At 38.9% G+C, this 15,911-nt stretch overlaps 1 protein-coding gene across 1 annotated transcript in view; it reads left to right on the plus strand.

The window, feature by feature from the left end:
* Positions 1 to 7,452: 7,452 nt before the first annotated feature.
* Positions 7,453 to 15,911, plus strand: part of pappa2 (pappalysin 2) — a 99,982-nt gene continuing 91,523 nt past the window's right edge. The window contains 2 exon segments of the mRNA XM_055201780.2: positions 7,453 to 9,386; positions 11,523 to 12,585. Of these exon segments, the coding sequence (XP_055057755.2) occupies positions 8,537 to 9,386; positions 11,523 to 12,585 (1,913 nt within the window). The 5' untranslated portion in view covers positions 7,453 to 8,536.

Here is a 15,911-nt window from a genome sequence, read left to right on the forward strand (position 1 = left end):
TTCGCAAATGACAAACCCGCTTGTGTGGATTTTTATAACTCATGGCTTGTTTCGGAGGTTGCATCCTCTGGAGGTCGCATTTACGAGCCATTGCGGTCTCATTTATGTAAGAACTGGAAACCGAGCTGTCAAAATACACTATTGGGTAAATTGGGAAGGATCACACAGACCAAAACAAAAACAGACATTCCGACACAGAAAGCGCATTTCAAAGCAGAATAACTGGCTGTAGCATTGATTTTCAGAGAAACAGAAATTTGAAGTTAGCATGTTTCCTAAATATCTGTGAGTAAATGATAGTCTTTTTTTTACTTTGTACTGTCAAAAACTCTGGCGTTTTAGAAAAACTAAAATATTTAGCCAACAAAATATTTCAACTTTTTACCCTCATCGCTCACTACTACGGACTTCATGATTTACTTAAAAAATAAAATAGTGAACATCAGTAGCCAACAGTCATAATATATACATGACCTGGACCTGAGTTTATGCCAGATGGGAAGCAAATCCAGCTTTCTACAACCCACTGTGGGGCCAACTTTCTTAATCCAAAATATCTTCTCTGATCATCTAACATTGCCTTTTCGTATAACCTTTATGTTTTTTTAGAGGATCTGTCCCGTCAGAGGCTTTTAGGCCAATGTAACTTCACCACTCAAACATGTAGCACTTTGAGATGGATCCTCATGACCTTTATGTACAGTTTTGGAGTTAACCGAGTTCTCATAACATAGACCTACATGTCCATTTCAGTTTCAGCAAGTCAGGAAAAGAATATTTCTCATTTGTCTTTATGATATTTGCACGGTATTTTCTAGATGCATATAGGATATTCAGTTATCCTACTACATTTGCATAAATATGCAAGGTATTAGATTCAACTTTATTTTCATTGTGAATAGTGCAATTTCACGGCCACTGCATGCAGTTATCAACTAACCAGAAGTGCAAATAGCAATATTAGGTTATTTTATGGAGTACAGGGTAGTACAGAACACTGCAAAAAATAACAATGCCATAGTAGAAGAAACATTTTTTGGCAGATGGTTTCATTAAGAACCATTAACGTCCAAAGAACCTTTCTGTTTTAATGGGTAAATTTCACAAGACTTTTTTTAAGCTCAAAATACCACATATATAATTTATTATAGCATGTTAAAATTGCCACTTTGTAGGTGTGAGCAAAAATCTGCCGTTTTTGGTGTGTTCTTTAAGATGCAAATGAGCTGATCTCTGCACTAAATGGCAGTGTTGTGGTTGGATAGTGCAGATTAAGGGGCAGTATTGTCCTCTTCTGACATCACAAGTGGAGCTAAATAAAAAAAAATAGGTTGATAGAAGAACTGGGGACCCAATTATAGCACTTAAACATGGAAAAAGTCAGATTTTTATGATATCTCCCCTTTAAAAAAGCTGTCCTGGGTCTTATGGTGTGACACTGAAGATTCCTATAGCGTCAGATAGGATAGGACAAAACAGTATGGTTGGGGTGGGAGGTTTTTATGATGCCTCTCGCTCTCTGTAAACAACATTTGTGGTACCAGTCATGTGTAAGGCAGCCGTTGTGCAGCTTTTTGATCTCCCTACACTCTTAGAAAGGATGTGTTAATTTTTTACACATCTTTGTGCGTTAAGCTTTTAACACATTATGTGTAATTTTAACACATTATGTGTCATTTTTTGTTGATATTGTGTTAAAATATAACACAAGTTGTTCTGGGACAACGCATTTAGTGTGTTGTCCCACAATCAACACTAATGTGTTGTTTTTAACACATTCGTTCTAAGAGTGTAGCTGTCCGGGGCAGTACCCTTTCGAAAAGGACACAGTTGCAATCACAAATTTCATATTGGTACCTCAGAGGTACGTATTTATACCATAGAGTGCATAGTACCTAAATGGTACATTTTAGGACCTTGATAAAGGGTGCTGCCCCAATGACAGCTTGGGACCATTTTATGTCCATTATTTCTGACAATGTGCAGTTGCCATATCACACTGAGATACACTTTATTAGGATGCTTGTTAGTTTGTTAGGATTTTTGATTTAGTTTGATAGGATATACTGGGTAGAGTACTGCATTTCACAAAAAACACACTCGGCTAGAGTATTTCTGCACGTCTGTAATCATGTCAATGGACACTGGTGAGTGAAGTTTTCATTTTACACAGCAGGGGGAGTTATTAACATTAAAAATGCTACAAATATGTATTTTCAGGCAGGAACACGTACCACTTTTTTAAACACTTCATTACAAAATACAATAAATGATTTACCTAAACAAACAAACAAAATACCAATAAACAGGGCACTGAATTAAAATATTACCCATTTAAGAATCCTGTCAACTTATGCATTTTCGCTTTATATATTTTTATATACTATTTATTATATATATATATATATATATATATATATATATATATATATATATATATATATATATATATGTAAGCAATAAGGTACGAGAGGCTGTGCTGTATCGTGAATAAGTAACGGCTGAAGGGCGTTGTTAGGCACGACGCGAAGCGGAGTGCCTGCAACCCCTTCAGCCGTTACTTATTCACGATACAGCACTTGCCTCGAGTACCTTACTGCTTTTATAAAACGGTTACCACACAATATTAAAGTAAAAAAAATATCAGTGCAACTTTCATGAAGTTAAATCAATAAAAGCATTCCTTCCGCTAGAAAAAATAGTCCCTGACTGCGAACAACAACATGAAAGCTCAAATAAAAACAACAAACTGTTCTCAGACTTTGTCTCATTATATGTTTATGTGTTGCTAAGGGTGTTGCTAAGGGCGCAGTGGTATTAAATAGAACCGTTGGGTGAAGCGGTCATAGCAGTGTTTTATTGTGAATAAAGCACACCTATTGACCAATCAGAATCAAGGATTGGAACTAGCCGTTTTATAAATATATATATATATATATATATATATATATATATATATATATATATATATATATATACATATATATATATATATATATATTATATTATTATTTTATATAATAATAGCATCTATAACAAGACTTGGTTAATCTATACACAAGTTATTCTTTTATTTAATGGAGGACAATTTGGCATCTCCAATTAACCTATAGTAGCTGCATGCCTTTGGATTATGAGAGGAAACTGGGGTACCCTGAGTAAATTCATGCTGACATAGGGAGAACATTCCAACTTCACAAAGAAAGACCTAATGACCTCCAATGACCTTCTTGTGTGAAGCAATGTGCTACCCACTGTGCCATTCATTTTTAATGCTTTTAAGCAGCACTGATCACTGGTGTTTCTTATTTGTATAAAGAAACATACACATAAAAAAGACAAAAATTAATAATGACTGAGCCAAGTTGCAAGATTTCTATAAATTATAGGGGTAGGCAATATCGATCCTGAGTGCCGATGTCCTGCAGAGTTTAGCTCCAGCTTCAAACACACCTAAACAAGCTAATCAAGGTCTAGAGCGTCACCTGAAAACTACAGGTAGGTGAGGTTTTATCAGGGTTTGAGCTCAAATCTGCAGGACATTGGCACTCCAGGATCGACGTTGGAACATGTTGTCACATATGAAGCTAAATGGAACCTGCCATTAAAAATGAACTGTCCACCAAATAAAAACATTAATTTTTTGATGAAATTAGACTGTATTTAATCCTTGCTATAATGTATGTTTGTGTGATTTTATTTACAGAAATTTTAGTTAGGAATTTACACGTTTCTAATTTAAAAGCATTTTGCGCTAGGTGTTTTCGCAAACCAGTGGCGGCCAGTGACTTATTTTTTTGAGGGCGCTCGATGCAAAGTTTATCACAACATGTATGTAGCCCGTCATGTGTGTGGTTCGTAACTTTATGTGTTTTGTGCGTCGAGTGATCCTATGTGCAGCACGTGTCAAAATAAGTGCCTGCTGCAGATGCATCTAAAGGGTTTATGATAAAAGAGACGCTCGCGGTTGCCAGATCATGCGTAATTAGAGTTTCCTGTAAAGGGAGTGTCTTGCGTGTATTTTGTGAACGTGAGCGTCTCTTTTATCATAAACGGTTTTGACGCATGCAGCAGGCACTTATTTTGATAAAACACCTGATGCACATGGTGGACATGACGCAACAAACACAAAACACGAGCAACACACATGACACTTATTTTGAATTTGCGCCCCTCGGATGAGCATTAGGTCAAAATGTAACCTATACTGTTTAAACCCAAAATGCTGGGTTGTTTTAATTCACTGCTTTATCAAATATAAACATTTTCTGTGTTAATTTAACCCGGCGGCTGGATTTGTCACTTTTTGACTAAACGCTGGGTTGAAAATAACCCAGCATTTTTTTAGTGTAGACACCTTGTGTGACAACTAGCCCCGACGTACAGATCTATGTATCTGAAGTATACTTGATAGTAAACTACGCTTTACTCTTTTGGCAAAGCAGATCACATTTTCATGTGATAATTAGCTACAGCTCTGCTCTCCTTGCCTGACCTGCCTAATGTACCAAACTTCAAAACCCTCCATGCACTTACCTATGTTGATTCAGATGTTCTTTGAATTTCATTTAAAATTAAGCCCTGACGACTGGCATTGTTAACTCAGTTAACAGATGAGTTCGAGTCCAACTTAAAGTCGGGCAAAACTTGTTTCTCACACTGGCCAGCTCAGTGTCTCAGTTACAAATGGGCTAACTGTGGTTGCCATTTCAAACATTTATATATCTCTAGTGCTTCTGTTATGGCTCTAACGGGAGAAATAAACTCAATTTAAATGATAAAAACTTAAAATATATTTTGAAGATATTTTATTAGTTGGCCACTTTTAGTATGTACTTTGGAGAGAAGGTGGTAAATTACATTAAAGTGTGCGCCAGTATTATGCTATCATCATGCTGAATTCATGTCTCTGTTCCTACAAAACATGTGAAGTATGAATTCTATTGTTATTGCGTTGGCTAAAATAATATCTTTAATTCATTTTTTGGTTTCTTATGATTGTCTGTCTTACTTTAGTTTGAAAATTAAACACTATCAAATATTTGCTTGCATTAAAGACGCAGCAGCAACAACAAAATTTGACATTTTAATTTGGTCCGATGCCTGATATTAATGGGCAATGCAGAAAGTGAGTAACAAATACCAGCTGCCCAACTCCTGCCTGCCAGCCCACATATATGCACACACACATGCAAGCAGTCATATGGATGCAAGCATACAAAATGCACTTACAGAAATTAGTTTGATTAGATTAGCTGATTTTTTATTTGCAAAAAGGATTTGCAGTGGCCACCGCTTTTAGAAAAGTGGTTTGAAAAACTCAAGATGAACAGTCATTGACCGCTTTCTATGCAAACAATTGAATCCGCTGAGACTTATTTTTAATGTAAACCATGTTTAGAACATAAGGGAAGGAGTAAAAAATGCAGTCAGATGCTTATAGCGAATAATCCAGTTTTAAAACTAAGCCAGCCATGACTAACAAGGAAATGACGTTATAGTTCACACAGTGCACACCTGCTTCCTTCACTGTATCTTTTCAAGTATCTGTTCTGTGAAATGTCCTGATAGAGTCTCTTGTTGAAAATGTGCTAAAAATCTGCTTTTTGGGCTAAGATCATGTCATTTGTCCAGCGCATCAGGTTGGATTTTTCTGTGGTGTTTTTTCTGGTCACTCAGAACTGAACTGGGTTAGGGCAGCCTCAAATGAAGGATAATCTCTTCGAGGTCCTTTACAGTGGGGGGTGAGGCCCGGGAGCGGCCATTCACATTTTTTTTATACAGTCGCAGCTGTATCTCAAAGCACTTTATACAAAAAAGCTGAATGTTTTGGAGGCAGATCCTCAAGGCCGGTTGCGGAATTCTTACCTCCCACTGTTAGGACCCTTTCTACCCCTAAAGGGGCCCCTGCCATAACTGCCAGTTACCCCAAGTCGGGGCTGTTTGCAAATTGAGCCTGACAAAAAACAGTGAGGCGAAAAACTGCTGCATTTCGGAAATCAAACAGCTTTTTTGACTGTTAGGGTGTGAGGTGTTTGTTATCTTTTGCTCAGTTGTTGAGTGAGATGCGTTGAGTTATAGATTTACTCATTTGCAAGGCACATTGCTCTATATGCACCTGCATAGTTGAATGCTGTTTCAGGGCTATTATTCACTTCACAAAAAAAGTAAAGGTACTCACGCCACATATTAAAGGCTGGCAGGCAAGCTCTGTTGTCCTGCGCTGACCTGTTTGATCTCCCAGCTAAAACCATGAATCCATGGACATTTTTGGAAGTACATTTTGCACACTAGTATTCACGTTTACAGTAGTTTAATGTGGTTATGCAATAATGCTTCATAACTTTGTAGTACATTACGCACACAGCACTGCTTTTAAAATAAGGTTCTCTACAAATAATTGTACACATTTAAACAAACTACACAGTTTTGCACGATTGATTTCAATTTATTTATTTTTTTATTTTTTTGGTCAGGTATAGTGACCGGACAATATAATGATGGAAATTATAATGATAATTAAAAGGCTTTCCTTAACTGCAGACTTCCGTTAAAAAAAAAGAAGAAAAAAATCTTTTACAATCTTTTGCAAATCTTCCATAGGGATACATTTGATAACAAATCTCAGAATAAAGTAAAATAAAATAATGACTAATTTACAGCATTTTAACAGTCAGTATGGTGATATTTGTTTCCCCCTATAACATTTGATTGACTTAAACTGTCAGAAAAATGGTTCCTAGCTGTCACTGAGGGGGTACCTTTTCAAAAAGTACCTTGGTCATGTACCTCAGAGGTACATATTGGTACTAAATGCATTTGTTGTAAATGGTAAATATTAGGACCTTATTAAAGGGTAATTCCCCAGTGACAGATTGGGACCATTTTTTACCTTTTTTGACAGTGTACTTTTCTCTTGTAACCCAGGCAAATCATGTTTTTATAAAAATTCTCAAACTTTTTATTAAAATTTTTATTAAAGACCTTTATCTTGTTGCTACAGTGTATTTTTATTCTCATTTATTTAAGATGCAATATAAACTGTCATCTTTTTTGGGATAGAAACAGGGTTTGTTAGGCTTTAAACATCAACTGATTTACTGGAAAATTAATTGCAACCCTTAGAAGATCCACCTGATGTGCCTTTTAGTCATTTCCCTGTTGAGTGCATTTGAACCGGTCGGTCCATCTGTATTAATAGCTTAGTTTTACACATTACTCAATTGTCTTTTCGTACATCTGCAGAGTTTGACTCTCTTCACGTGTCAGCCAGATGTGCCGTCTCCTCTGCGTTACAGTAGTACAGCAGTAGGTGTAGCAGAGGAAGATGTCAATAGAAATGTGGGAGAAAGTGAGAGTGGATAAACGTTTGCTAGACGCTGGGTTGGACTTAGGTGAAGTTTTCTTTCCTAATGGCTGAGTTAGGGGTTGGGTTTGTGATGTCAGACTGGGGGAAACAGATAAAACGTTTAGCGCGTTGGTTTGATCTTCAGCAAATCTGTTGTGGAGTGCGCGGCGGCGTTGGGAACACAGAAGCGCGGCGCGCACGAGGAGTTTCTGCACCATCCAAAGAGCTGTTTTCATTGGGAACCGCCTGCACACCTCACATCATTTCAGGTTGAGTGATAACCGGCATGAACAGAGGATAAATCCGTCAAAAACAACGTTTTCCCTCCAGTAGCGTCTTGGATTTTCATCCATATTTTTAATATTTTTTTAACAGTGTTTAATGGGAAGTGTATATTTCCCTGTAATCTAAATCACTTTACTGTTAAATTAAAGCTCGGTAGACTTTTTATTTTCTTAATTAACGCTTTTACGCAGGATTAACAGTAACCGCGGGTGTTTGGAGCCGACCATTGCGCACCGGTAAAACCTCAGATAACCTCTACCCAGCGTTACGTCTTGCCAAAACGGATATCTATCCAGTGCATCTTACACTTTACAGACAGCAAGCTATGTAAGTCCGGACACAACAGTATTTGCTAAATCAAAACAGGTCCGGGGCCGTTTTCTTCGACCATGATGACAATACATTATACGTGCGTAAATTAACAATACAATTACAATAGGCTTTACAGGTTTAACTGACAATGTTTGATGCGCACTAAACAGGACGTTTTGAAATCAATAAGACATAAATGTTACTTTTAAACCTGACTCAAGAAAAGAGGAGGGAGATTAACTAAATTCAATTTACAGTCGGTGACCCGTTATTTTGGGACATCCAGTTGCACACAAATTGTAACCAGGGGATATCCACTTTAATGCACTGACTAATTTTAATAAAATATCAAACATAAGATCCAAAGAAACTAGAAAAACTACTGCTCCAGAATAATCGATAAAGAATTTGAATGCCTATGCCATAAAAACGTACATTTTACGCACCCAGTTAACATCCTCATCTCAGACTATTTCAAAGATTTTACAGTAACCAGTTTCCACCTACAAGTCCATTTTAAACAGACACATACAATTTTCATTCTTTGCAAACTGAAGTTACCACTTACGCAGCATTTAGCGCTTCAATAAAATGATGTTTTTTAGACTACTGGCTGTTATCCTTGCGGTATTTCACACGTGCGCTCAGTCGGATCATGTACAGAGGTATAAACGGACGTTGGCGCAGAGAGCAGACAGAGCGCTGACCAGAGAGCAGTGCGGGTCCATCAGCCGCAAGCGTCCCGCGCGCTCCACTGCGCAACACTACAACCTAGCGGGCGCGACTGAGCGATACACCCGCATCACAGACCTGCACGTGAGGACAACTAAAACATCAAGGTCCTGTTTGAAAGGATGCAGCTTTAATATCCTAAACTGGGATACTAATGAGAAGGGAAAATATTATAAACTACAGAGAAAGGAGGACAAACAGTCATTACCAAAAACCAACAAGTCACATGGTTCTCCTGAGCCTGTGAAGTCATCCAATTTAAACATCATGAACTCAAACAAACCCTTTAAATCAATAATAAATGGTCACTCAGAGGAAATCCACGTGCCATCTCTGCAGTGGGAACAGGGTGATATAGCAGGCAGATCTTCATCAATGAGAAGGGTTGCACGAAGCCTTGCAGAGGTCCACAGTACAGTGGAAGTCCCAGATAGGGAGGACATCCAGGTTCATCGCATTGATTATTCTACAGAAAGTGAAGAGTTTTCTGGGGAGCGGGAGGGGCCGCAGAGCACCCCTAGAGAACTGTGGAGGACTGATGACGCAAAGGACGTCTCAGCAAAATGGATGACCGCCTTGTATTTCAGCGGTCAGGCTGAGCGACTAAAGGTGAACCCAGCGTTTGCCAAAGAGCTGCCCCGCTCCGCATTTACTATAGAGCTTTGGGTAAAACCGGAAGGGGGGCAGAACAATCCCGCCATCATATCAGGTGGGTATGTCTGCTCATCCTTTCACTCTGACACAAATTGTTATGATTTTCTTTAAGGTTCCCGAAATTGCTTTGGTAAGAACTGGAAGACAAGCTTGTTACATGTAATTGGTTATTACTTTAAACAGCTGTTAATACTTAAAGAAAACATCATTCATAATTAGCAGGATTTAAAAAAAAGTTGGACATAGCAAATGGCACACAAACCAAAATTCCACTCAAATGACGATGTGAAGGGAAATATACTCATTGTTTTAGCTTATTTCAGGTCATTTAGCGTGCACTTTCATCAAATTGATGTGATTGTCTGTTAGTGTTATTGCTTTGACACTTTGATGAAGCCTTTGTTTGAAGGCATCAGCTGATGGCTAGATGAAAGGGGGAAATTGACCGGTTATGAAGTGCAAACTATGGGCTGTGCTGAGGGTGGAGTGTTAAAGCAACAAGTGGCCACCACCTGCTCCGTGTGTCCTGTCTATTTTATTAAACAACTGTTTTAGTTTGTGCGCAGGTCTGCGGTTTCCGTGGTTTAATTCGTGTTCTGGAAAGCGCATTCACGATGACAGCTAGCTGCCATTCGGCTCAGTTGTTTGATATATTCAAAACATTTTTTAAGGCAAGGAGTTGGCCAGGTGTTTTTCACATGCAAATCTGATATGTGGAATCCAGTCACATCTGCCTGAATGCTTTTCATTCAATTATAGGCTATTCTTAAGTGCATGCAGATAAGGTTGTCGGTCTATGTGCTTGACAGGCAACTGATGCCTGAATTTTCTAATGCACACATTATTATCATTCACAATAATAAATTCCACCGTGAGCCCAGGAACATCACAAAAGGTGCTGGAACACACACGGGATCGTGCCTAATCGGCTAAATGTGTTTTTCTGTATGGCTGCCGAGGAGGGTCAATGTGAAAATGATTATATCTGGAAGTGCTTCTGAGACCTGTTCCCAGTAAGAACAAAGCTCAAAGTTCTTTGCTTGTAACCTGCATGAGGCTTTCCTCAACCGTGGATGCCAAAAGCATACTTTCTTGAAAAGAAGCGGTGGTGTGCAAATATTCATCTGTTTTTGACACTAATACTTAGACTGATGAGTCCATGAGTCATCCATCAGACCTCAAAGAGAACTTACTTAGATAATCTATCCTGTGATTTTTCTTGGATAAAATCGGTTTTCACCAGTATAGTGAAATGTCATCAACCATCCCTTGAGAAAGCATCTTGCTATTGTTAAGATGTATTATTTCACATCATCAGCGCTAGGGCCGTATGACTTCCCTCCAGCTTCTTCTGAGCTTTCTCGTAACAATCAGTGGACGAATCTATTGTTATAAAGCCAATTTTAAAAAGTCCCACAATCTGCCAAATGAGCGATCAAAGGGTTTACTGGAAGTGATCGTTTTTACTAACAAGTGATATGCAGAATGTCTCAACATTCACTCTCTTTCTCTCTCATGCAAACACACACACTTATCATATCTAAGCGATCAATCAAACAAGGTTACCGAGAAAGTATTTCTTCACCAGAGTCCTTCTCGAGCCAAACTCAGCTCTCCAGCCTGGTTTGAGGTACTACTATTAGTAGCCTTTATTTAGTGGGAGGCAGACATTATAAAAACAGTAAGATAAGAACGTAGGCTCTAAAAATGTAGTATCATCCAAGTGGATAGTGCTCTGGAAAGGTTTATCTTCAAATGCATGACTTCAGGGCCGACACATGCAGAAACTAATAGACGTTGTCACACACCGTGCCTACACGTTTGCACGCACACCTCTGCAGGAGCTGAGGCTTTTCCAATGAATGAAATTTCAGTGTGGTCCGTGTCCCTAAGGATATTTAGTTTAAAGTTACCCATCTCGCTTACTCTTGTATTGAGGAAATGATGTGCCTGAGTGTGTATGTATTGCATGCATGTGTGTGGTGGGGATGAAGGGGTTCCCTGACCTCTCCCTGTCCTTCAACTGTAACATCTGGCTGCCAGATGTGACTTCTCCTTACAACCACAGACTGGGAATAGCGGTGGATTTGTTGAATGGAAATGACTTAAACTCTTTAACCCTTCAGATAATTAAATAACAACTACTAAAGCTTGACACTTGATCGACTCCTTGGTTTGTTGTCTTTTTCAGGTGTGTTTGACAACTGCTCTTATCCCTTGAGTGATAAAGGCTGGTCTGTTGGCATCCAAACCATTGACCCTACGGGAAGAAAAGATGGACGGTTTTTCTTCTCCCTTCGCACGGACCGCGCGCTCCAATCCACCACTATCGCAGGACCTCAACGCTACCAACCAAACAGCTGGACTCACTTGGTGGCCAGTTATGATGGCCACAAGATGGCACTCTACATCGACGGCTCCAAAGTCGGCGAGAGCACTCAACAGTCAGGTGACCTGTACAGTCCTTACATGAAAGCCTGTCGCCTGTTTCTCCTAAGTGGGGACCAGTCTGATGAGGAACGTGGGTTCAGAGGGCACTTGGGAGGTATCGTGCTATGGGGTTATGCTCGTACCCATGAAGAGCTTCGCAAAAGCCACCACATCCAGGCAGAAAGGCCCGCCGCACTCCTGGACCAGTGGTCCGATTTCTCAGAGCCTGGACATCGGTGGGTACCTTACAAAGGCCGTCACAAACCAGTCGTCGTGGCTCTTCCCACTCCAGAGCCGATGCTTGCATCTCCATATCAGCCTCCTCCATGTGGGGTGACCGTGTGTGACAATACAGACATCGCTCTTAGTTACAACCAGCACTGGCAGCTGCGAGGGGAGAAGCGCTTGCGGTACCGTGTCGTGAACATCTGTAAGGATGACGGCAGTGATCCCACAGTCTCTCTGCAGCAGATCCAACGGCAACATCTGGCCCTGCAAGAGGCTTTTCGTCCCTACAACATCACTTGGGAGCTCAGCATCCATACCGTGTACAACTCCTCCCTGCAACGGCGCTTCATCCTCAGCAACTGCCACATTGCCAAGGTGGGAAACCGCCACTGCGATCCGGAGTGTGACCATCCTCTCACAGGTCACGATGGGGGTGACTGTTTGCGCATGGGACCCTGCTACAACTGGAAGAGGAGGGATGGATTCTGTAACCCAGAGTGCAACAGCATTCACTACGATTATGATGACGGGGATTGCTGTGACCCTGAGGTCACAGAAGTTGCAAAGACCTGCTTTGATCCCGAATCTCCTCATAGGTGAGCTTGTTCTTTAATGTTCTTTCACTTTGACTGATACTGTAATGCAGGAAGGGTGTTGAGTGGGTGATTTGCCTCAAGGTCGAATAAAGATGCATACAATTTTCAAATCATACACTTACAATGCCAAGAAAAGGTAGTTTAAGATAGTCATGCTTCAAAAGGAAAGATGGATGTAGATGGTTGGGGGGCCTCACGTTGTTGTATATGTGGGGGGCTGGGGGTGCAATTGGGAACCCCCAGCCCCTTACAATTCACAATTTGGTCTAAGTTTAGGGATTTATTTGGATTAAATGGTTGTGCAAATTGGGAATGTCATTTTAATCGTAATTTAAATGCTGAACATAAGTTGAGTTAACAACTAGAATGCAGAATTGTAGGAAGTACAGTTAAGATGCAATATCATCAAAAAGCTTATTGTGACACTAAAATAAATTGTATTTGATTCATTTTATAGAATATGATGGAAGAGCATTTCATTTCCCAGAATGTTCTGATTTAGCACAGTCTTGAAAATAAAGCCAGACAACTTGAAACAGGCATACGACTTATAATCCAAAGATGTTAACAATTTTTGACTGGTTCAAATTGCATTTCTTTGAATTGCTATTCAGTACATTCGTCTTCATGTCATTCCAATTCAAAAACATGTGGGACGTGGCCAATTCAGCTTAAATTCTAACTCTTGAATTCAAAAGAAGGGTATTTTTAAATTAGATATTTGCCTAACCCAGTCTTTAACAAACTAAATGCCTGAATATTATATTTAACTTCTGCTTGCTTCTTTTACCATAAAGGTTGGAGAGTAACATTATCATAACAGTACATCAACTACTATTTTTGCATGTATAGTAGGGCTGCACGATACTGAAGTAAAATGGGATATGGTATAACTTGCTATATAATGAGATATATAATACTTTAAACGTGTGGTACGATAATACTTTAAAGAGTTAAAAATACTTTTTTAAGATGTCAAATAAATCTTTGGTGTCCCCAGAGCACATATGTGAAGTTTTATCTCAAAATACCATCTAGATAATTTATTATAGCATGTTAAATTTGCCACTTTGTAGCTGTGTGCAAAAATGTGCCGTTTTGGGTGTGTCCTTTAAAATGCAAATGAGCTGATGAAATTCAAACACTGATCACAATGATGGTGGTTTGTTGCAATTAAAACTTAATTGTGCACTAAATGGCAGTGCTGTGGTTGGATAGTGCAGATTAAGGGGTGGTATTATTATAATAAGAGCTCCTTATGACATCACAAGGAGAGCCAAATTTCAATGACCTATTTTTTCATGTGCTTGTAGAGAATGGTTTACCAAAACTAAGTTTCTGGGTTGATCGTTTTCACATTTTCTAGGTTGATAGAAGCACTGGGGACCCAATCATAGCACTTAAACATGGAAAAAGTCAGATTTTCATGCCATGGCCCCTATAAGGTTGTATATTAAAGGTGGTGTGTGTAAATTTTAGTGGGATCTGGTGCAGATAAACCCTCAATTTCAAAACGCATATGGTAGCCGCTTCAGGACAAGCGTGTCGTTGTCTCAGACAATGTATGGACAAAACACGTTCTGTAGAACAGTTTGTCCATTTAGGGTTTCTGTAGAAACACGATGGCGACTTCCATGTACACTGAAAAAAAACTATTAATTATTTTGAGGTAAGTGTTTGCAATCAATTTATTTAAGCTACATTTAAACAAAAGTTTTTTATTTTATTTTATTTTTCAATTTTGATTGCAACCACTTACCTTAACTCTTTCACCGCCAGCATTTTTTTTAAAGTTGCCAGCCAGCGCCAGCGTTTTTCATGATTTTCACAAAAGTTTAATGCCTTCCAGAAAATGTTCTTCTTTAAATATATAAACATACAATATACCAAATGAAAGAACAGACCCTCTGCTTTCAAAAAAAAAAAAATAATAAAAACGTTTCATCCTACCTTCAGTAGTTATTTTGTAATCAGTTTATGAATATGGGTAGGTTTCTGCAAAAACACCACATTTTGAGCAAAAAGCTGAGATAATTCCATTTTTGTGACAGACTTTTCATAGAGATCCCATTCAGAGCGATCTTTAAAAAAGACACGGACATGCAGTTGCTTGCCATAGGACAGGGGTGTCCAAAGTTGGTCCTGGAGGGCCTGTGTCCTGCAGAGTTTAGCTAAAACTTCCCTCAACACACCTGCCTTAAAGTATCTAGTCTGTCTATAAGACCTTGATTAGCTGGATCAGATGTGCTTGATTAGGGTTGGAATAAAACCGGCCCTCCAGGAGGAGGAGTGGACACCCCTGCCATAGGGCAATACTTCCGGGTTTAAAAAGTTGCGCCACCTGTTGGATAATAGCGGTATTGCGGAAAGACGGAAATACTTGTCATTGGCAGGGAAGCGTTTTCTCTTGATTGACGAGATATCTGGTCAATGGCGGCGAAAAAGTAAAAAAATTGAGTAAATTGAATGAATAATTTTTTTTCAGTGGGGGAACATCGCAAAATGCATATTGCAATATACACCTGCAGAATTTGCTATATTTCAATATATCTTGCAGTCCTAATATAGACAAGAAAAAATTTGACCGTTGGTCAGGTCAATTTGTTTAATCAATTTGTATGGTTTGTTAGGAAATTACAATATTTGGGCGAGATACAACTATTTGAAAATTTGGAATCTAAGGGTGCAAAAAAATCTAAATATTGTCCATATGAAGAGGACATTTACAAAATATCTTCATGAAACATCATCTTTACTTAATATCGTAATGATTTTTGGCATAAAAAAAATCGATAATTTTGATCCATACAATGTATTATTGGATCTTGTTACAAATATACCCATGCAAAGTTGCATTGATATATTTGTAACAATAGCCAAAAATACATAAGATTTTGTGGTCCAGGATCACATATAAAAGTTATTCTGTTCCTCGCTGAGGTTCTGTACTTGTTTCAAGAAATTGAGAAAAGTTATGCGCTTGCTAAATGTTCTCACAGCAGCACACCAGGAAAAAGGAAACCAAAGTGTCTTATTGTGAAATAGTGTTCACTTTATATTTTCATGATTGTCAGAGCATTCTCCATTACTCAATATCCGTAGCATACAAATCGGCCTTCTGGAAGCGCTTTAAAAAGCACGCAAAACCTGGATACAGAACTGAGCCAAAGTATACACTTAATGTTTCTAAACAACAAAACCAGAGGTCTCGACTCTATTCATAGTGAAAGACAAGATGATTTTGCTCCCATACAGATGGCTTGCCACGGTGTCTTTTATTTTTTCTGAAGGTGCAGATAGGGGAGAGCAGGGGCGAAAGTACCATT

Source organism: Misgurnus anguillicaudatus, chromosome 2, assembly GCF_027580225.2.
Source record: "Misgurnus anguillicaudatus chromosome 2, ASM2758022v2, whole genome shotgun sequence".
In the NCBI taxonomy this organism is placed as follows: Eukaryota; Metazoa; Chordata; class Actinopteri; order Cypriniformes; family Cobitidae; genus Misgurnus; species Misgurnus anguillicaudatus.